Below are 23379 nucleotides of genomic sequence, written 5' to 3' on the forward strand. Positions count from 1 at the left end.
TGAAACATAATCACGTAAATCTGTCTGTTGACCCTCTACAAGGCACCTACAAAGCAGTTTAAAGGGAAGTGAGGGATGCAGCACACACACACACACACACACACACACACACACAACCTTCAAGCCACCACACTTCATTATTATGGGCACTGAGTGTGAACCAGGCCGGCCGGCAGCTGCTGGATGAGAGAGAGAGAGGGAGGGAGCGTCGACGAGGGAGGGGATGCGGGGCTTGTTCACATAATAGCCGGCGGGTGAAGGCGTGGTGAGTGTGGCTCAATACGAGGCGAGTGTGCGCTACAGCAGTACCGGAGGATGAACATGGACAGCGGCTGCACGGCGGCTCCCCTCCCCGGCAAAAGCAACCGTGAAGAAAGCTGAAAGGGGGTGATCAGTATGCAGGGGAAGCTCTACCTTATCAATACCTAAGCGGGGATATAAGGAAGCGCGAAGGTAAGGCGATGCATGATGTGATGGAGCTGATTCATCCCGCCCTATATAGTGAGCTGTGAGGAGACAAAGTAGACCGAGTCAGACACGCATGTGATCCGGGGGAGAGCATCAATGAAAATTACAACAGCATGGGTTTGGCTCTCAGCAGCGTGTAAAACAAGCAGGAGTGTGGTTTTATTTGACACATCTGTCTAGTCATGGGGCTCAGGTGGAAACCACCCATGTACAGTAGTCTACAGTAGCACATTCATTGTTCTCCCAGTGAAACTGGCCCTGAGGTGGGCTGGTCTCATTATACAGGATACTGTGGGCAATATTTCTGATTATAGTGGATAAAGCAAATATAAAATGGCATTTTAGTGGGTTTAAGTTAAAAGGGAAGTTAACTGAATTGGTTGAATTTAATTAAAGCATGCCCTATAGCAAATATATTGATTTAGCAAGTGTGACTTGGTGAATATTAAAAATGCTGGATGAATCATCATTTTACCTTTTTGAAAGCGTTCACCCTGCAGCACTGTGAGTCCAAGGCGTTATTTAATGACTGGAGATTTTTATGTTGTCTGTGCATGTTCAATTTTCACATGTATGTGATTTATGTAGGATTGACCATGGTGTCAATTGGTGACTCAGGTCAAACATGTTTTAGTCAGGATTTACAAGGACATTAATCCAGTTGTTATGATTTTGGTAGAAGCCTTATTGTGAGCCTAATTTTTTTTCTCCTTCTTTTAAACATATTGCTCTGGATCTCGTTTTTCACTCTAGTAGAAAAAAACGAGGATGAGCACAGGAAAGGTTGACAATGACCTATACTGATGTTATCTCAGAGTTGAAGGAAGAGACACACGTCTGTGTGTATTTAAAGCATCAGGCGTTGTAAACAGGAATTGTTGTTGTGATGGTTGCGTCTTTATGACACACGTGTCCAGCGTGAAACTTTGTCGCTCTTCCTATTTGTCGAAAAGGATGTCCTGTGCTGTCTATCACTGCAGTGGACTTTTTGATGGCATTTCTAAAAAAAACCCTTTGAAAGAGCAAAGGGTCACTTAAATCATGTCAAGTTAAATCAGCTCCTTAGAGGGACTCAGGCAGAACTTGAAGTACTTGAACTCAAAGTATTTTTTTCATGAACTCCCTCACTTGTTTGTCAGTATGGAAGCCTAACAAGACAAGAGATGCTCCTCTATCTGTTTGATGCTGCCGAGAGATGTCTCATCGCTCAGTTGGCAACCTTCCATTTAGGAATCAAAGCCTCCTGAGACTCTCTGAGAGATGTGCTAAAGACAGAGAGAGAGAGGAGAGATCTATTTTTGGGTGGGCAAGTAATCTTGTATTCATACACTTTACACAGAGGGAATAAATCTGATATGTAATCTGGTAAATACCTGCAGTACAGCAGAGCAGCATCACTGAAGCGAAGCAGGTTTGCAGGTGAGGATTTGGGGTAGAACTTGTGCAGCTGTCCTGTAAATCATTACTGGTGGATCAATAAATCCAGTTGTAACATAACAGCTTATCATTCACATTATGCTTCCAGTTTGGGTGAAGACAATAAATATGACTTGACTCTTTGTCAATATTGCTATGAGTCAGTATGAGGATTTTCTCGCGGCTGCAGACACTCTGATTCCTCGTCCAGATCATGCAATTTGGTCATGTTCCACTTTATCCACCCATTCACGTCCGCGCCTCAGTACCTCGTCCCTGGGCTCTGCAGAAAGTCACTGCAGCTCTTTGTGATGAAACTCTGCAGTTTAATGATATCAGGTCTGTCGGTGAGGACAGTTTGTAAAACCCTGAGAATGAGGGCAACTGGTGGCAAAGCTCTCAAAATTGCAAGCGCTTCCTGCTTATAGACTAGTCTGTGTGTTTTGAATCAGCCCTGTTGTGCACATAAATCCTGCACCGAGATGCTGCATTCAGATAGTTCAGGGATTTAAAAAAAAATCTGTAACCTGAGGATGTTGAGTCATAATAACTCTGATTAATAAACATGAGAGGTTCTGAATCAGTCAGTTTAAGAACTGATTGAAAAAGATACATGCACCTGGGACCTGGTTGTTTAAACATGAACTTCTTTATTAGGATTCAGTTTGAATTCAAGCTGTTTTCCTTCACTATCAATAACATTCACAAGTCATTGGGTTCGCACTATGGTACAAAGCAAGCTAACAAATAGAGGCCAGAATGCCAGTAAATGCAGCACAGATATCCATGATTTCTAAAGGTATTTCGTGACCCTCTGACCTTTTCTCTTGCACCACCATCAGGTCAAAATATCCACTTTTACACTAGAAATATAATAATGAGTGCATTGCTAAGGAATTCACTGAGTGAGCACATCCAGATGACACTTTTCATTTTGGAAACTCCATCAGCTTTTCATTAGTGTCATCTTCAGACCAAAGTGTAAACTTTGCACACAACATTATGCTACTAATAAAATAAGCAGATAAGAACAAATTGTTCAGCACAGTCATACTTCAAAGGGCTTTTAATAACCACCATGGCCTCTTTTGATGACATCTAGCTTTAGCTTAATATAATGTAAAGTCTCTTCTGTAGTGCCTATATCAGGACAAACTTTACAGTTGTAACCCAATGTACTAAGAGTATGGCTCTAGCAATTATACTCAGTATAGTGTTGAGCACTGATGGGCAGAAATGAACAATGAGCCTCTAGAGGTCTCTGTGTTGTTTAAATATTTAGTCTCTTCACTGTTAGACGAGACACAGTAAGAGATACAGCAGTTTCAAACACATGCACAGTTACCTTGTGGGTGAATATGATATAATTTTATTTAATTGTTTTAATTAAAACTTAAATCAAACAAAGTATGCTAGCAGCCTGGTCCTAAGGACTGCAATGTCGGTGTGACGGTCGGTCCACTATTTTGGTTCAGACTGAAATATCTCAACAGCTATTCAGTACAGACATTCATGGTCTACAGAAGATGAATCCCAATGACTTTAGTTATCTCTTGACCTTTTCTGTGGCGCCACCATGAGGTTGAGCTTGAGGTTTTGAGTGAAATATCACAACAACTATTGGATAGACTGCCTTGTATTTGGTACAGATTTTTATGCCCCCACTCAGGATGAATTGTAATTACTTTGTATAACTTCTTCCTTCATCAGGTCAAATTTTTAATTTGTCCAATACTTTAATTTATGACCAAATTCCTGTAAAACTAATAACATTCTCATCAGCCTCTGGCCTTTATTCAGTGCTAATTAGCAAATGTTAGTGTGCTAACATATTAAACTAAGGGGGTGAACATTATACCTGTTTAACATCAGTATGTCAGCATCCTGATGCCCTAAAGCACAGCTGCTAGCATGGCTGTAAACTCTTCTTCTTGTATTGTTTAAACACAACTAATGATAAGTAATATTTTATTCAGATCTTCTAAAAAAAACATTATTACAATGTTTGTTGTGTGTCATTTCAACATTTTGAATTTCTCTGTAAATACTGTAACCGGCTTGTCTGGGTTTTACAAACACTGAGCAATGTATTAAGTCATATTTTAGCCAAACAGCACAGATGAAAATGCAACCACTGAATCTTTTTCTGATTATGTAGCTCTTCTTCATTTTAACACACAGTCACAATCATTCAAGGTCAGTTCTTACGACTGCAGCTGAAATTCTGTGAGTTCAAGCAGTATGCAGCTCTTTAGAAAAGCATGTGGTGATGGAAACTTTAATCTAACCTAAAATCAACAACCTAAAATGTTCATATGAATATCTGTATTTATTTTGCTTTTCTACTTCAGGCGTTACTATCCTACAGCGACTGATAGGAGTTGATTTGACCACCATCATCACCATGGCTGCTAATAAAATATTGCGGTTGCAGTTGTAGGACAGCCACAAGAAAATATATCACAATGTCCTCCTGTCTCTGTGGATGTCCTTTTCAGGGTGCAAGTAAGAACTTGTACTGCATGATGACATCATTCACATGAATCACTCCTCTGATGGAGACTGCCCTTGTTGTATCAAAGAGGTAAAAAAATTAATATTTCTCCCCCAGGTTCTAATTTTCTCAATAATATCCTGAGCCTCATTGTGTCTATGAATTTCCCGGATATCACACACAGAGACACTGGTTCTCTTAGGGAGATGGTGGTTGGCAGATACCTTTTGGCTGCTGACAACATGAGTCATGATGAGATTTCAGATCAGGGAGATAATCCTGGACTGTATCCTTCAGCCCACTACCTCTGCAAATAGGGCGTCTTGCTTTGTGCTGGCCGGAACAGCCTTCAGTGTTTTATTTAATGTAGGATTTAGACTTTTAATAGACATTAATTAAGTATCCTGTCAGTGGGATTTCTTTGGGAGAACCAAGACCTTGCCATAAAAAGACCAAAAACAAATAATATCACTTATTTCACATTTAAAAAGTTATCTATTTGAATCTAGGGCTGCAAATAACGATCATTTTTACTATCAATTAATCTGCCAATTATTTTCTCGAGTAATTTTTGTCTGTAAAATGTTGGAAAATAGTGGAGAATGCCTGTTATAATTTCACAAATGACATCTTCATATGTCGACTCGCTGTCCAAAACCTTAAAAAAATCAGATTACCATCATGTTTGAAAAAGAAAAACATAAAATCATCACATTTGAGAGGCTGAAACCAGCAAAAAAAATTGGCAGTTTTGCTTAAAAAATGACTAAAACGATGATTTGATTATCAAAATAGTTTAGTTGCTGATTGATTTTGTGTCAACTGACAAATCGTTGCAGCTCGATTTGAATCCATTTATGAAGTCACCCGTAACTATGCCGATCACCGTGTCGGGGTCAGGTATCAACGGTGTCAAAGGTCAGTTACATCAGCTACATTCAATTGTGTCACATCACAGAGGAACTGTAAAATCTCATGTACCCAAAACACAGAACTTTGTGTGTTCCCCTTTACCATCACAGTGTACTGGATGTCACGTCCTGTTAGGTTAGTCTGTTTGAATTCACAGGAAGATTTTATTTTGCTTCTTGGTTCCTCTTCTCTTTGTCTTTATAGAAGAATCCAGTCACAAGATTCTTCATTGTTGAGTTCATCTTTTGAAACTGGAACCAGCTAATTAATTTGCACAGATTTTTCTTAAAATTTAAAGTAGCCTGTGAAAATGTATTTGCTGTAATAATTTCTGGGGTTGTGCGATTTGCAGTGGGTGTCTTCAGAAGAACATGTAAGCACAGAGAGCAGACACCGACTTGTGTGTGATACCAGCCTTCATCAATAATGCATGAAAACGGGAAACTGAGATAAGACAGGCTGCAGTCTGGACATGACATTTAACCAGCGTGACGTATTAAACACTGACAGCCATATTACACATGAGACGGAGAAGCTTGCTTATTGTATAACTTTCAGACTTGACATGGTGCTATTTTTCACTGGTTTAATTTTCCATGCTCTGTAGTTAACAAGTCTGCTCATTATCAGATGGATTTACATCTTTACATCCTTCCTACATCCAAGTTATGTGACATTCTGACGAACATCCTTAATATTTATTAATAGTGTTAGCACCATATACAAAACAGGCCACATCTGCACCTTCTTTAAGTATCCATTTGGATATTTCACTGTAGCACATATTTAACAAGCTGTCTATATGCCAACCTCAGGCTCCTAAGTAGAGCCAAACCCGCAGGGTGTAGGTTTGGCTCTACTGGTTAATACTCAAAAAGCGCCTGTCCAGTCTCTGGAGGCACAAACACAAAGACCGACAGTTCTTTCATCTTTTCCCTCCGTGTCTTTTTTTACATGAAGGTTCAATGCTTATCTTAACCTCACGGGGCCAAGGCTGGCCTTTTATTGAGGCTGAATAGGCTATCTTTACAGCGTTGAGCTACACCAGCTCTGACGCATACATCATGAGATGTCAAATGAAGGTGTTCATGGTAACCACTTGTTATTATGTATTTGTAATTATTGTGTATGCACCAGTTTTAAATAACAGCCTGCGCTGCTCTGGGGGTCACTTGTGCCTGAGCGGTGTTTGATAAAGAGTCTCTTCTCTGTGTTGCCACTGACAAACTGCAGGGTTAGTCAGGGTTGCTGGGCTGCTCAGTTGGATATAAATAGCAGTTCTTGGAGTGATTATAGGTCTCGGATGATTAATGGTGTAGATTCCTAAAAATCATGGCTCCTCCTCCCACTAACTTCATCTATATTGCATGAGTAAGAGTCATCCCAGTTGAATTTGATTCTGCACTGCTTATGAAAACTCCTCAGTGGTGCATGCATGTTTTAAGAGGCCATTTTCTCCACATGAACTTCTTCTGCCCACAGAAAAATAATAATCCCTGCACCATCTAGTGGCCAGACTGGAATAATGTCATGCTTATTGCAGAGACAAATTGTGTGACCCTCACAGCAGTGCTGTCATAACTAAATCAAGCTCGAATCAATGTAATAAAACTGCAGCCACACTCCAAATTAATTGGATTTATTGAATGTGCACTTTTAATTTAGATCATGAAAGAGAATTTATGACTGTTGACATTATGCTGATAAGAAACACACATTATTCAGAGTCTGTAATTGACTAAGTGCTCGTTAAAACGATACCGATGGTGTCATTTAAAGCAGTGCCCTCCTTTCAGGACACAGGGGAGTTTGTTTAATCATTTATTAGTGCAGTATGTATAAAGCGTAAATGAGAAGTGTGTAGAATATAAGGTGTCTTTGTTTCTTAGCTGGAATTTTTCCTGCTTCTATAAATTAACCTTACTCAGTTCAAATGTGCAGGAAAAGGAAGCAAGAGAAACCCGATATTCATATTCAAACCCCGTCAGCCACAGAATGATACACGGATGAAATGAGGGTGTAAATTATGGCGCAGATATGCTTAACCACCTTGTATTAACTAATTGTGTTTCTCGCTTGACCAAAATTATTTGAATTGAGAAATGGTAAACCCTAAACTTTGGTCAGGAGTCTGATCCAGCCTGTGCTCATTAACTCAGCTGTGGATTTCTCATGATGTGGCCACTGTAAGCCGTCACTGCACAAAGCTAAGGGCTACTCGGTCAATAAACCTGGATGGAACAAGTTGCTGGTTAATACTGATCGGGCTGTTGCTGCTCAGAGCTCACAATTTTATGGTCTGGATCCAAGAGGAGACTCATATTAAAGGATGAGGTCTGATCAGGGATGCATCCACACCTGCACTCTCCCTGGAGAGATTTATCAGGTAGTGTACAGCAGCTGCTGCATTTACTCCAAATGTTAGAAGTTTTGATCAGCCTCATTCTGTCACAGGAGGAGGCTTTTTGTAACTATGCGATGTGTTTCTTCAGTTTCTGAGCAGGTTTTGTTGTACAACTGGTTAACCTCAATATGTCATTTTTTTACTGGGTGTACCAAGTGTGTAGTGCTTTCAGTGTCTCTCAGTAGGTCAGCCTGATTCTATCATAAGAAGCACTGTTTGAAGGGCATTGAGGTGAAAATGATCTTGCACAAGCAAACATGATTTCCTTGTTATCATGTGAGCACAAGTACAAGAGAGCTGGATTTAATGGATGCAGAGTTTGCTCAGAATCTGAAATGAGGTTGTGGTTTGCTGCTATAAACAGCTGCATGCTGGTTGGAACTTGATGCATAAATATTTTATATTACAGGGTGAAAAGTTTGGAAGGTAGTTGTTTATTCAAAAGCTGAAAAGTTTGAAAGAGTGAAAGTTAAATGTGAATGATTCAAATTGGAAGAACCTCAAATCCTTCCTGTGGTTACTATGGCAACAAATCCTTGAGACAATGGTTTTATTGTCATTAACAACGTCAGTGTTTTCTTGAAAAGGATCATTGTATTTACCCCCAAGGTCTTTGCTCAGCATGGCTACTGATAGTAATATGTGCTGTACATTAACTGTGTAGAAAACTGTATCTTTATTTTGCAATTTCTAGATATTATAGTGTTATAAGACCTATCAGGCCTCATGTATACTGTAGTGCCATAGTGGTAAAAACATTACAAGCACACAAGACCTGATGTCATTGTCTCTTGTGATGATGAATAACTTGCAATTTGTGTCACACGCCTTGAACTTCCTTTTTTCTTTCCCCTGTAGATGACTGAGGGCAGACTGTGCCAAGTGCAGCTGCTGGATGACAGGAAGCTAGAGCTGCTGGTTCAGGTATGAATAATCATCAAGCGGCTGTAATCAATATTGTTTTATGATAACAGAGAACTATCACCTGACTGTCTAGTTCCCCTCAGCTCTGAGGAACATTTCAACACCTTTCAGCTCATCATTTAGGTTTTTCCGGTCCGCAATTTTATTGTTTTGATTCACTTTCACTGCTCTCATGATGTCGTCTTCAGCGGCTGTTTTCGGTGAAAAAGCCACAGTATTCTGCTGTCATGCAGTCAATTTTTTGAGGAGAAACAGTTTTACAATGCATATGTTAATGTTTATTCCAAACCAAGTTGTTACCAGTAATTATTTGCTTTGACTTTCATGTTTATGATTAAACCACCCATCTATCAGTAACCATCTAGAGCTATAATTGAATGACATTTATTAACACTATATTGCATTTATATTGCAAATGTTAGCAAAAAGGCTTTAAATTCAGGGCTAATGTTAACTGGTTAGCTGGCTTGCAGTGGATTATTCAACATTAAGTAAAGAAAGCTCACAAACACGTAGCTACTGTGTTCACTCACACAAAAACAATAATTTAGCTATTAATAATAGCAAAGGACAACAAGCTAACAGTAATGTTAATCACTTGTGGGTTATAGTTAAAACCTCTGATGTTAAAGTCACTTTAGGAGGGAAATTTTGAGGCTCATATTGTTGTCATATTGTTGGCGTGAGCTGAGGCTGGTTATTCATACGTCTCACTGCTATTAATATAACCACAATTTGCAATGATTTTACAAGATTTCCACAGCATTTAGCAGCTGAAGAATCAATTATTTCCCTCAGGAGTCAGTGAAGACCACAAACAGAGCTAAAAGAGAGTGAATATTGGACCTACATTCATTCATCAGGTGGACACAAACATGACTCCAAATGAATGCTAATGTTATTCCATATCTGCTGGATGTGTAAATAATAAAACATCTTTGCTAACAACACATCACCAAATCAACTTAAAAAGATGATAATATGTCAGTGTTGTATTTACAGCTTGTATCTGTTGCCACAAGTGGCCAAAAAATAAGCTATTGCAGGTTTAAAAGTAATAATGTAAAAGAGACGTTTCGGTAATGTAATGACATAATGTGGCATGTTTTCCGTGGGAACATTTTTTCTCTATGGGATTGGGTATTGGCATCAGATTAGTGTAGTGAATAGGAAGACCACCTTTCAGCAGAATGACCTGGGTTCAAGTCCGTGTTATGAGTATCTGCGCCGTTGAAGTGTCCTTGAGCAGGCCACTAAATCCTCACTCCAGGGCTACTGCTCTCTAGTTGACCTTTCAGTCTAACTTCTCGTGGGAAGGGAAGGAAGCAAAAGAGAAAAAATATTTTCCAGAACTATCAGCCGTGACACATTTATCAAGGAAATTGTCTGAATTACCTCACTAGGGATGTTTACCTGATATTTTGGCTTACAGTAGGTTTCCCACCGAAGCTAATGCTGAATCTTAATCTTCCTCCACAGCCTAAGCTGCTGTCGTACGAACTTCTTGACTTGGTGTCCTCCCATTTCAACCTCAAAGAGAAGGAATTCTTTGGACTTGCATTTTTTGATGATAAGTATGTAAACTGTGTAAGCTTATTATTTTCAGATGCCTGAATATTTACTGTGCATACGTGTGAGTGTGCAGATATGTGTGTGTGTAGCTTCGGTCTCTCTGCTTTTTGCAGTGGTCAGTGTAAATGGTTGCAGATGGACCGCAGAGTTCTTGAACATGACTTTTCAAAGAAGCCCGGGACCATTGCCCTCAACTTCCTGGTCAGGTAATAATGCACCTTCTCGTGCAAGACGCATGCTCTCCAGCAGGGAGCGGTCCTTTATTGACACGAAGTATGATACCTTAAAGTCACATGTTGCTGCTGTTTAATACTGTCATCAAACATACATATCCTGGTCATCTTGAATAAATATTAATGTGTCAGACTGGTGGCTGAAAAACCTGTGGCGTGTCTTCTTTGTGGTTTCAGACTTTTGCACATTATCATAAACCATGTCTCTCACTCACGCACCCAACACCTCACACTGCTTATAAAAGCACGAACAAGGCAGAGAAAAGTGCAAACTGAGCATTTCATAACTCATTTACTATCAGCAGCAATAACAAAGTCACAAGTTATCTCAGTTTAACCCTTAATTTGTTGCTTCTGCTTGTATCTTCCATAGATTTTATGTAGAAAACATAACACAGCTTAAGGACATCATAACGGTGGAGTTGTTCTTCCTGAATGCAAAATCTGCTGTCTACAATGTAAGTGTTTTAGCTCTTGTTTTTCTGGGGGTTTGAAATAATGAGAACTGATTCTTTGAGTTGTTGTTTCTCAACACCTCCCCGATGATTCACTGTCTCTGGACCCTTGCAGCACCTCAGCTCAGCAGACAGTGGCTGCAGGGCACAGTTTTCTCACTCTGCTGGCTGGAATGCAAAGCAGACAGTCTTCGAAAGTAGAAAAACACAAGGGTTCATTTTGAGAAAAAGCAGAGGTTATTGTAGGGCAACGCAGAGAAGATTCTATGTTTGGATCACGCAAGCTTTCCCCACATGGGCCGCATTTTCTGCATGCTATTTATCTTCTATCCTGTTGATCTGTTATGTTTCCCAGGGGATGATAGAAGTGGAAAGTGAGAACTTCTTCAAATTAGCTGCAAATGCTTTGCAGGTTAGTGCTTTTTAATCGCCTCATATACATACATTAATGGCTGCATCTTAAAGCAATTAAAGGCATTTAATCTAATAAGATGTTTTTTTTTTAATCACCAGGAAGCTAAAGGAGACTACACAAGGTAAGAGTATTATCAGCTGGGTAAGAAGTATTTAACAGCAGCAGGACAACTTAATAGTGCGCTTTTAGCGAAGAGATTCAATAGGTCACTTGTTTCTCCAGAGTGCAGACAACAAAAATCAATAGCAGTGTTATGTGAAGCTTACCACAGAGTGCCGAGAAGCTTGCACCAGTCGCCTAATGAATCTCATAGTGCTGATAGAGGCCAAGTATCGCGGAGCAGAGACTGTACATCTGTTTAACAGAGCTGCCTTTTGATACTTTACATGTAGTGTTCAGGGGAAATGATGTGGGTCATGTCCTCTGTATTTTCTCTGGGATTTGGGGAGATTTAAGTGTTTACATTCTACAATTACAGCGTAGAGGAGTCTTCGAAACAAAATCTAGATATTCATGTTGGGAAATAACATTTACACAAAATGTAATTGAACAGTTAGCGAGCCAAAAACTGATGAATGAAAAAGTTTAGTAATTTTGGAGACTTTCTTTCTAGTGTCTCGGGTGGTGGGGAGGGATGGTGGGGGGGACTTGGCCACAGGCAATGGTGCAAAAGCTGTTGCACCTTTGCCTGTGGCCAAGCTTAAGATGTGATGATTTACATATATATTAAAAACTTAAACACTTGAAGTCAAGAGCTCGGAAAGAAATCTTTGCATATTATATCTCAAGGTTGTCCACTCAACTGTCATCTTACCTATTTTTCTTTTTCTGTTTCAGTGATGAAACCACTAGAGCTGACTTAAAGAAACTACCAACTCTTCCCACCAAAGTACTCAAGGAACACCCATCCCTTGCATACTGGTATGCTCACTGGAAATGCTTATTTGAAACCAGCAATACACATACCCCATACAGAAGGGCATGATCTGATCATGCGCAGCTGTTTAAAGAATGAAAATGTGTCTTTTTTTATGTGACATTGCAGTGAGGATCGAGTAATTGAATATTATAAACAGCTGAAAGGAGTCTCCCGAGGACAGGCCATTGTGCAGTGAGTATTGGAATTAAAATAAAAATAAGGTATAGATTTGTTGATATCAGTTGAACACTAATAATTAGACAGTTAATGTTACTAAGCTTTAAGTTCATTAATCTTTCTCTCACCTCCATTAGCCCTCCCCCTCCCTCCTTCTCTGGCTTTCTCCTTCTGGCACTCCTTTTCTCATCATCTGATAGAAATCAATAGCCCCTCTTCAGCTGCAGTCCAGTGAATCACACTGATTCACCGGATTGAATTCCTCTGATCAAATTCCCAGTCCTATCTTTTCACATTTCCAAGGTACACTACATGCAGATGTTAAAAAGCAGCTGGTGGTTTTAATAAAAATTGTTTTCATTCTAGGTATTTGACGTTAGTGGAATCATTGCCCACGTATGGCGTGCATTATTATGAAGTTAAGGTAGGTTTTCCGCTGTGATAAATATGAAATGACAGCTGTTTCACTTGAAAATTGAATCAACCATCAAGCTGTGCTCTTGCCTCACAGGATAAACAAGGGATCCCATGGTGGCTTGGAATCAGCTATAAGGGCATCGGCCAGTATGATTTGCAGGATAAATTAAAACCTCGAAAGGTAAACATTTCAGTTGCCCTGCAGCTCAGTCTCTAAAATGGCTGCTGCTGCTTCTCTGCTTCGCTAATCTGACTGCGGACATGACAGCGCAGGGCATGAGGAAGGATTGCTGCTGTTGCACATAGCGTGGTGATTCACCAGCTCTAATTCATGCATCATCCATTTCACTTCAACAAAGGCTGGGCTTCAACTGCAGCAGACGAGGCCAGACTTGAAAAATTGACACAAAGTGTCAGTCTAGAAAGCCGGAGTCACTGTGGTCAATTTATTCTCATAAAACAGGAGCAGTTTGCCTTGAGAATCATACACACACAGTTCGAACCTGCTTTTCTTGATTCATTTGTGTTGTTTTAGCTTGTGAGTTGATAGGAGAAACACCCATGTGAGTGATCTGTCAGCTATGTTGTCCAATCTGTCAAGTTCAGGGTAGTGCTATTATAATAGAAGTAGGAAGTTCAGAACAATTCGCATAAAGATAATTTACTGACATTGTCTTACTGTTAAAGCCTGTTAACCAACATGACATGTTGCAATCCAACTTTATCTGCTGAGTTCCAACATTGTGCAAGCAGCCGGCTGCACACAGACAGCTGTGTCTTTTGTAGAGAAGGAGAGGGAGTGAGCTGGTGATGTCAAAGGGAAAGGGGCCGGATTTGGGGCGTTATCATGCATGTTCTGAGAATACCTGAGGAGACAAGTCAGGAGCTGACAGGAGACAGAACAAAGTATGTGTTTGTGTTGACAGCAAAGCCAGGGAGGATTTAATAACTTCAGAAACAGGACTTGTGAACATCCTTTGTACTGGTAAGACTGGATGCTACACTCCTTTGTCTTTTACTTTCGAAGTAGTGTAGAGCTTTGGTTCTTTATGATTCTTAAATAACATTTACTAATTTGTATGTTAATTTAAAAGGAAGTTTTAAAATGACATGTTTTATCACAAAACTGGGTGGATCTTGAACTGTCCATACTTGTTACTGAATGTATCACATTGTGACGCAAAATATTCCCCAAAGCTGCCACATGTAATATAATTTTCTATGAGCTGTCTGTTTAAGTTTGTGTCTCATTCGGATCTTGTCCAGACACACAGTGAGTCACAGACCCAAATAGATCGTTCGTATCAGGCTGTTGTCATTGAGCACCTGGGTGATATGTGGATGGTTGTGATGAGCCATGGAAAGTGTTGTATACCGCGATGAGTCTTAATGTCCCCTTGTGGCATTCATTCCCACTCTAACACCTGCATTATTGTAGACTCGGCATGCCAGGCAGCCCAGACTATAATGACAGTTCATGTTACAGTCTGGCTTTTTAATGACTGTGGTTGAAACAGGCTAGCCTAAACACCTGTCCTATTAATTTTTTTTTTCATAATAGTTTATTTGTTATCAGTCATGATGGTCATAGTCACAGTATTACAGATGTTTTTAGAAACTGAACATACATATTCAAAGGGCTGAAAGCATTTAAAGTATTTCTGGAACCGCATTTCAGGCTCTGAATTACAGAACACGGTATCTATTTCCCTAATCACATATTGTTATTTCTCTACTTTTACTTCCAGCTTTATCAGTGGAAACAGCTGGAAAACTTGTACTTCCGAGAGAAAAAATTTGCCGTAGAAGTTAATGACCCACACAGGTGAGCAGCAGGAGATATTCTTCTTTAGAGGCACATTTTGTAATTCTTAAACAGGCTATTTGTGCAGGTTGATTATAGGGCTGCAACTAACAGTTATTTTCATTGTCAGTTATTTTCTCGATGAATGGATCAGTTGTTTGGATGATAAAATGCCAGGAAATGGTGAAAAATGTTGATCTCCATTCCACAAAGCTTAAGATGAAATGTCTTGTTTTGTCCCGACCAACAGTCCACAACCCAAAGATATTCAGTTTATTATCATAGAGGACTTAAGAAACCAGAAGATAATGATGTTTATTTCTTATAAATTCTTCATGATTCAACATAGTTACATGAATTCAACTAATCAACTAATCAATTAATCGACTAATAGTTGCAGCTCTAGTTGAATTTTTTTGTTTTTTGAGAGATTTCCCATCTCACTGTAGCTTTGGTCTGAAATGTGTCATACTGTAATTTGCAATAGGAGAGCAGTAACCAAGCGCACCTTTGGGCAGACCGGTTTACTCATCCACACGTGGTATGCCAGCCATTCTTTGATCAAAACCATTTGGGTCATGGCTATCAGCCAGCACCAGTTCTATTTGGACAGAAAGCAAAGCAAAGTAAGTGTCGGTTATCAGTCACTATTTGTTACTTTTGATACTGAGCTATCCATTCACTAATCTTTGTCCCCTTTTTCTTTTTCATTCTTTCAGGCTAAAGTAGGAGCAGCAAGAAGTTTAGAGGAAATTGCCATGGATCTCACTGAGCATGGAGGAGCAAAGATAAACAGACTTGGAGACACAGGCCTAAAGAATAACTTTATAACAGCCAGCAATGGGAGCCTTGTGTCTACAGGTTAGTTACAATTATTTAAGTTCTTAAAGCAAAAATCATTATTTCAGATCACATTGGTGCAAGTTTCTATGACAAAACTCTGAGTTACGAACACTGAGCTGTTGGTGAGTTACATTGCGGGGGAGTCATGCTGACGAATCAGTTCTATCTTTACTGATGTCATTACGGATGTTTTGGGATATGAAGTTATTGAACGGAAAGTGGGCAAAAAATAGTCAGGATATTGTTTTCACAGGTTCTGCAGACTCTGAAATGAGTGAAGAACAGAAGAAAGAGAAACTCTCTGAGCTGAGAAAAAAAGAGCAGGAGATCCAAGATATTTTGGCCAAGAAAACAAAAGAACTGAAGAAGATTTGCCTGAGAGAGGCGGTGAGAATTCATTTTGTTTGCAGTGTTGCTATTTTTTGCTAGGCTCCTTATTAAGTCTTTTTTTTTTCTTTACAGCTACATTCTGTTAGCTCAACTCCCTTTATTAAACCGTGTTGCTGTGTGGTAACTAGACTAATGGTTGCTGCTGTTCATTAAGTGTCAAGGGGGTGTTTTTGTGTTTCCAGGAGCTCACTGGCAAGCTGCCAAAAGAGTATCCCCTCTCCTCAGGTGAAAGACCGCCGCAGGTCAGACGACGAGTTGGCACTGCTTTCAAGTTAGATGACCTTTTCCCCTACAATGAGGTCTGTATTTAACTGGTGTTCTTTAATCAAATGCAGCTGCAATTCTCACCATCTCTTTTTGTGTGTAGCACTGTTTTTTTTGTGCAATGTACCTTAACGTTAATAGATTTAACTTTTTGAGTTTAAAGGATAAGTCTGGTGGTATTTAGTTTAATTCTATTGTCAACAATGCCACTAAAAGATAAATACCAGCAATGAATTCATCTTGCATGTATTTCTTGCATTGCTAAAGTCTGATCTAGCTTATTCCTCTGTGCCATAGAGCTTCATTGTTGTTGTAAAAACACATCACTCAGCCACACTAGGTGACATATTCCTTCATTACAATAAACATGTCTATAACACATACATCATGCCGGTGCGGCTAATGCTAGCTACCGCTCCAAATCTGCAAATGTGCTATTTACTCTTCTTTGAGTAACATTTGCTAAAAACTACAGTGCCCAGCTGTTTTAAGAAATTATTTAGCCTTTTATATATTATTAACCAGATTTAAATCTTTCATAGGAATGAATGGGTTTGGGACTGAGAGCCACAGACAGGTTGGGGGTGTCGGAAAGTATTGAGAGACAGACTGATCCAGTGTTGGTTTTGGTCTTTTCATGGGATTTGTTTACAATAGCAAAAATATAGAATAGCACCAGTTTTATCCTTTACAGTAAGTGCACTCAGCTACTAATTTGCAGGACATGACAGAATTGTATCAGTAGCTGATGTAAGAATAATATCAATAAGGTTCACCCCACATCAGACTTAACCAGATCTATTCTTTGACAAAGGTGACAATAAGGGTTATAGATACTTACTGTTATCTCTGAGGATTTGCTGCTTGTGGTTTTGCAGGATCCCTTCCTTAGGAACTTGGAGAGCAGATTTGCCCTGCAGCAAAAGATTGTGGAGGCGGCTAAGAAGTTGGCAAATGAGCCAGAACTGTGTAAGACAGTCAAGAAGAAGAGGAGGAGAAACTGTTTGGATGCAATGCACAAACTCCAGCAGATAGAGGATGAGATGAATCAGTACAGAATCAAGAAGGGAAAAAAGCCAACCCAGCGAGCCTCAGTGATCATTGCAGGTATGGCGCAAGTTGACCTGTGTTGCTGCATTAATCATTCAGCTAGATATATATCCCAGTAAGCATGACGTTATTTCCTCTTTCTTTAGATGAACTTGTCCGTTCAGACTGTAGCTCCCTGTCTAGTCTCCCACTGGATGATGGTGAGTCAGACAACTCATGCTCTGGTGCACTTTGACCTGCAAAAAACATGGATATCACTTTCTTATCATGACTGTTTTTGAAAAAGCAAGTGTCAGTATTTTTTTGGTTTGCATTTACATTCAGATGACTCAGACAGTGTAAGTCAGAGGCCACGGTCGCGGTCAGTCCAAGGCTCCCCTCAGCTCAGTCCGATGCAGTCTCTGGGGGCAGAATATGATGTAGAGAGACAAGGATCTCCGAGGGAAAATCACCGCAACAAAAACCATAGCAGGTGGGGAAACAGACATCCTGAGGCAATCTATTTGTTATTTCCATGAAGTCTAGTGTGAAGTGAAACTTGTTCCACAACTTTTGATTTTATTGAAAAGCTGAATTGTTTTTGCAATGATATCATGTTTTGGCAGAGCGTGTAATATTTGCCGTGTCGTGTTTGCAGCCTCATACCTATCCTCACATCTCATTCCTATTTTTTTTTTTCACCCTCTCCTTATACCACACCCTTTTAGATTAGCTACTGAAGGCCAGGAGGCTTCCCACTACTACCAGAATCCAAGAGAGGTCTCCTCCACCCACACTAGCCCTTATAAAACCCTTCCCAGACCTCCTAGAGATCCACGCAGCATGCCTCCCACCCCAGTTATGACCCGCAATGCCTACAGCAGCAGCCAGCTCAGGTGTGGATACTGCTCCCCAGCACTCCCAACCTAATATCTATCCTTCTCCCACACAATAACTTCCCTGCAACTAAATCCCTGCTTCTCCCCAACTCCCAACCTTTAAGCAAAGCTCTCTTATACCCCTAACCTTTGTTGTAACTAATAAAATCAGAAATATTATCCCATCACTCATTTTGTTGTTTAGATATGTTTAAACAGGACAAGTTGTGTTTCTTCGCTAGGTCCGAAGGGTCTCCTCATTGCTTCAGGCATCGCAGTGGAAGTCTGGAGTCACAGCCCCAGCTAAGAAAAGACACAGACTCAGAGAAGCCCGTGTTTATCTTGTCACCAGCCCACCGCAGCAGCAGCACAGAGGTGTTAGAAGATTGCTCCTCCTACACTAGTCAGTCCAGTCTGGACTACTGCGGGGCAGCCAACTCCCACTACAGTACACTGGACTCTCGAACCTCAACCATGCATCGCCTCCACAGGAAGGTGGAAGTGTATGGAAATACCGGGAGCATGCCCAACTTGGTCCAGCATCATTCTGGTTGTAGTTACACATGTGAGACCTCAGCACACTATGCACCCAGTGCCTACTACGTCTCCGGCTACCCCTGTCCGGACATGGAGCCTTACGCTAACGGTGCCTACGTGTATGAGAATGAGGTAGAAGGCCACTACAACGTCAACCCTTCCTATCAAATGAATGGGTACCATGGACATGACAGATTCAGGCATTACAGCAGTGACCGAGCTGATGGTCTTTCCCAGAACCCCTATGCGACGGTGAGGCCACCGCGGAGCAGGGAGGGACCCAGAAATGAGCTGCTGGCAAAGAACATGCAGAAAGCCATGGTGGCGGAGCATCTGAGAGGCTGGTACCATCGAAACAGAGGCCACAGGGAGGGAGGGAGGGGGATGCTGGCTGGATATGACTTTGACAGCGGTTCTCAGCTCAGCCTGGGCTACCAGACCATGCCAGCGGCCTTCAGCCACTCCAGCCGAACCACCTCCTTCTCATCAGGTAAGATGATTTCCCCAGGCAGTTTTCAAGTCAAGTCAAATGTATTGGTGTAGGAGGGAAAATCATTTAATATAATCAATTTTTGCCTCCCTCTAAATTACAGTTAGATATATTTACATATCAGGCTGCTATTGCCTGTTTAATACATATTAGATATCTGTTGGCTGTTAACTGTCACTGATATATCAGCATCCTGCTAATGTACCCAAGACAGTTTTATTCATGAGGGTTTCAGTGGAGGATTTTAAGATTTTACAAGAAAAGAAGTCTGGGAGAAAATAAGCCCCAGTTTGTGTATTACTATTACATTTGAGATTGACATTGAGATCTTCAAAAATATGAGATCTTTGAAAAACACAACACTTACCACTGTTCAGTAGTTATTTGCTGCTGCTCTTATAGAACGCTCTCCCTGCCTTTTTAGAAACTCGACTTGAAACTCATCTCTCTCCACAGACCAAGCTTTTTATTAATGTACTTATTTTTTGCTTGTTTTCTCTCTGTTAAAAGAGATGGGTTATGTGAAAGGTGCTTAAAATCTAATTTATTATCAGTATTTCCAGAATCCTCAAATACTTTTCTGACCATCTAGATTAAAAATATAGTGTGTCTCGTACACAATAAAAAAAATTTTTAACCCGAGTAACATAAATATAGACCCATATATCTGATAATAAAACATTTTAGTTTTGGTTGTACAAATTGAGCAATGACATCTGGCTGCCATTATTGTTTGGAGAACCAAATAGAGTCACAGCTTGGTAAAGAAGTTCATTGAATGTAATCATAATATATAAGAGGCATCAACTGGTCCTTGTAATTTATCAAAATGGTATTAAAACATATAATTAATTTAAATTAAGTTAATTTTTAAGATATTGGTCCAAAATACCTGATACACTATTTTTTGAAATAATGTTATTTGTCTTTAAAACCTTACAACAAATAAAGCCTTTTTGCAAGTTTGACCAATGTTATCCATTTTTAAAAAAAATAAAATAAAATAAATAAAAAATAATGAAAACGTTTCCAGGCAAGGTGCCAGCAACAGCGCTGTAATCACATGTTGCCATAATTTGTGAAAGGTGATTGTTTTGCCATAGTGACGTTAACCTGGACTTAAGAGTGTTTCCAATAACAACAATTACCACTGAGTTACACTCCAACATTAGAGTGTTTTTGCTTTTGTCTTGTGTGTAGTGTCCTCAGTGGAGAGCGCAGGAAACTGGCGCAACCAGCTGGCAGTCGGCCTGACAGAGTACGATACACCCGACACACCTCATTACCCTCACCCTGGAGCTCCTGCTTCTCCATACAACCACAGTCCCTCACACAGCAGGTGAGTGCTGCCGTTTTAGAAAATTTAAGAATGACCAAGGAGAGGTCATTCTGTCAGTTTCATTACTAGTTGGATCTCAGATAAAGTGCTGGTTGCTAGTATCTTAAGAATACATTAACCTGCTTAATGTCCCCCGCTGAGCATCAACAGACTAAGACTCTGCTGATGCTCAGTGGCAGATAGAGATATCAGTGCCTCTGCTGTTTCACTTAATGGATGTCTGTAGCAGTTTAAGAACTGTCTGACATTTGGAAAAATACACTTATCCGCTTGTGCCATGATCAATACCACTCTAAAATCTGTCTGTTCAATAGCCTATGAAGCTGGAGGTGGCAGCTTGTTATCTTAGCTTAGCATAAAGACTTGAAACAGATGCTGGAAGAAGGATATGTTTGCCTTCAGACAGAGTTAGGCTAGCTGTTTGCCCCTGTTTTTAGTTTATGCTAAGCTAAGCTAACTGACTGTTGGCTGTAGCTTCATATTGAACAGATGGATAAGAAAATGGTATCGATATTCTCATGTAACTCTCATCAAAAAAGCAAATTTCCAAAAATGTCAAACAATTCCTTTGTTTTATGTGTTGCTCTGTCTCTGGATGAAGCCTGTTTCTCTGCATTTACTAGATCTACTGATTGCTTTCTGCTTGGGTGACCTGACACTAATTAGCACATGAAAATGTAATCATGAGGATCCCTTTCTTTCTTCCTTTCTTGACTTATGATCAATGCTCATGTGTGCAGATTTTCTCCAGAAAACAAAGTATCGGGGTCTGACACAATGCCTAAAAAATCTGAGTCAGTAGAAGTGGTTGGCGCTGAGGCCAATAGTACAGATGAGCCATCAGACAACCATTCTAGCTCTTAAGGGTGAGACCAAACACAGCGGGCTGTTCTGTGTCGTGTTGCCGCACATCTCCATTTTTCCATTTCATCAGTGTGTCACTTCCTTATAGCTTATTTAATCGAATCATCCACATTTTTGTATCGTGGTGTCATCATTTTTTTCTTCAGCATCGTTTTTGTATTTGTTTGTACAACTAGTACTGATCGAAGTATTTGATCACAAACCAAAGTAAAACACAAATTAATAAAGTCAGGAGATCATAAAGTTACTACAATTATTCCTGTGGGAAATATGTCTGCATGAATCCATCCCATAATTGTTAAGATATTTCAGTTTGGACTAAAGTTGTGGATCTACCTACCAAGGGCGTTTTTTACTACATGAGTCTTTTGGTAAACTACGATGATTAACTATAATCCAGTATGACTGATGATTTGATCTGCCCAAACTAACCATACCAAGGGAGAAAACGAACAGACTAAACAATACAGGTTTGAAAGCACTGCTATAGAGACACAGTGCTAGCATGGTTAAGTAGAGGGAAGTTTCCTTTTACTCCATGAAGCTTAAATCATGTTGTACACACTCACAAAGTAATGTGTACCACATGTAAGGCCTCTTTGATGCATTGCATTTCCATTTCCATTCCTCAGTTTTATCACAAGGTTCAGTCATGTGTTCCTTTGTTCTAAAACAGTTGAACTACAGTAGATTTGACATATTCTTATGACTTCCTGTGCAGATTTCATCTGGACGGAAGCTACATGAGCATCCGCTGAAGAGGACCAAACCAAACTTTGGCACAATTAAAGCCATGGCCAGCAGCACATGAAGGGGAGGAAGGAGGAACTACGGGCTGTACACAGACTTTTTGCTGCCATAACTCAATCTTGGGAGATGTTTTGTCCAGCAGGTTTTGGCAGAGTCTAGGTGTATGCTGTCCTCATGTTAAAGTAACCTCTGAACACAGTGATGACACTCTTGAATGACTTTCCCATGTGCCTTGGATTGGATGGATTGGATTGAATTGTACAGGCAGGAAGGAATGTGTCAAAAAATTATAAGACGTTGCACAACCACACTGACTTCAAACCTTATTGTGTATTAAAGATGAAAAAAGAGGCAACATGTGTTTTTACTGAATCCAACTTCATGTATTTTAGCAGGAACTAGCTACTGCCTTATACAAAACAGTAGGTTATAGAATAAAAATGATTTTCATCACTTTCATCTCATTAAAAGTATGATAAAAATTGTCTTAAATATAACATCCAAATCGAAAACAAAGTTTGAAAATGTTCACAAATGTGACCTGATATGACCGTTCATTAGAGCTGATGTGTGTATTAGATGAATTTCCATTTCTTCCTTTCTTTAAACATTGAATCAGAATGTATTATGTCAATATTGTTTATAGAGCCATTTGTCTTTGTTGGTGCCGTATTGTGTTTTAAAATGCATGTCGAGAATATCAATTTTTGATAAGAACTTCAGTCCTTTTATATCAACAGAAGACCACTGCCGTAAAAACCATATTCATGTCTCGTTGTTTGTTTTCCCACATATTTGTACAGTCAGTGTGTAGTTATACGTATGTTGTTAGATGTTGTCATAAAATATTTTCCACTGGGAACAAGGATGTGAATAAATACATGTGTGACACATAGATGGCTGCCATCATTTTCTTTCGAGAGGCTTATGTCGTTGGTAAACAACTGATTCAGGGTCTTTTCTTGAGTAGGTGAGTAAGCCTGAAAGGAATAGTTTGACATTTTGGAAATTATGCATATTCGCTTACTTGCCAAGCGTTAGATGAGAAGATCAATATCACTCTCATATCTGTGTGTTAAATACAAGCCAGCAACTGGTTAGCTTAGTTTAGAACAAAGACTGGGAGGAAGGGTAAGAAATATGCCAGTTAGCACCCCTAAACCTCAATAATTAACATGTTATCATACATCTTGTTTATTTAATTTGTTTATATAACATTATTAGCATTACTAGTGATATTGATGCAAAATAGAAAGTGAAAAAGCATATTTGTCAAAATACTGAATAATTACTTACGATTAGATTTTTATTACTAGATTTTTTATTTCTTATAGAAGTAAAATATGATTTTTCAGGCTGCGAATGAAAAGAAATTCCCACATGTG

At 39.7% G+C, this 23379-nt stretch overlaps 1 protein-coding gene across 2 annotated transcripts; it reads left to right on the forward strand.

The window, feature by feature from the left end:
- The first annotated feature begins 265 nt into the window (after nt 1–265).
- Nucleotides 266–22887, forward strand: frmd4bb (FERM domain containing 4Bb). 2 transcript variants are annotated; one of them, XM_042410363.1, is made up of 23 exons: nt 266–453; nt 8553–8618; nt 10098–10192; nt 10304–10396; nt 10797–10881; nt 11234–11290; nt 11392–11414; nt 12131–12214; nt 12339–12404; nt 12756–12813; nt 12901–12987; nt 14555–14631; nt 15098–15236; nt 15330–15471; nt 15707–15840; nt 16026–16142; nt 16986–17214; nt 17304–17357; nt 17482–17629; nt 17865–18032; nt 18257–19041; nt 20242–20380; nt 21966–22887. In XM_042410363.1, exons 2-23 carry the CDS (start codon nt 8553–8555, stop codon nt 22000–22002), a joined length of 2883 nt encoding a protein of 960 aa, XP_042266297.1. In that variant the 5' UTR covers nt 266–453; the 3' UTR covers nt 22003–22887. The 2 variants fall into 2 exon arrangements, with proteins under 2 accessions (XP_042266297.1, XP_042266298.1); XM_042410364.1 differs by lacking the exon at nt 21966–22887 and adding an exon at nt 21121–21946.
- The last annotated feature ends 492 nt before the right edge of the window (nt 22888–23379 follow it).

Source organism: Thunnus maccoyii, chromosome 4 (genome assembly GCF_910596095.1).
Source record: "Thunnus maccoyii chromosome 4, fThuMac1.1, whole genome shotgun sequence".
Taxonomy (NCBI): Eukaryota; Metazoa; Chordata; class Actinopteri; order Scombriformes; family Scombridae; genus Thunnus; species Thunnus maccoyii.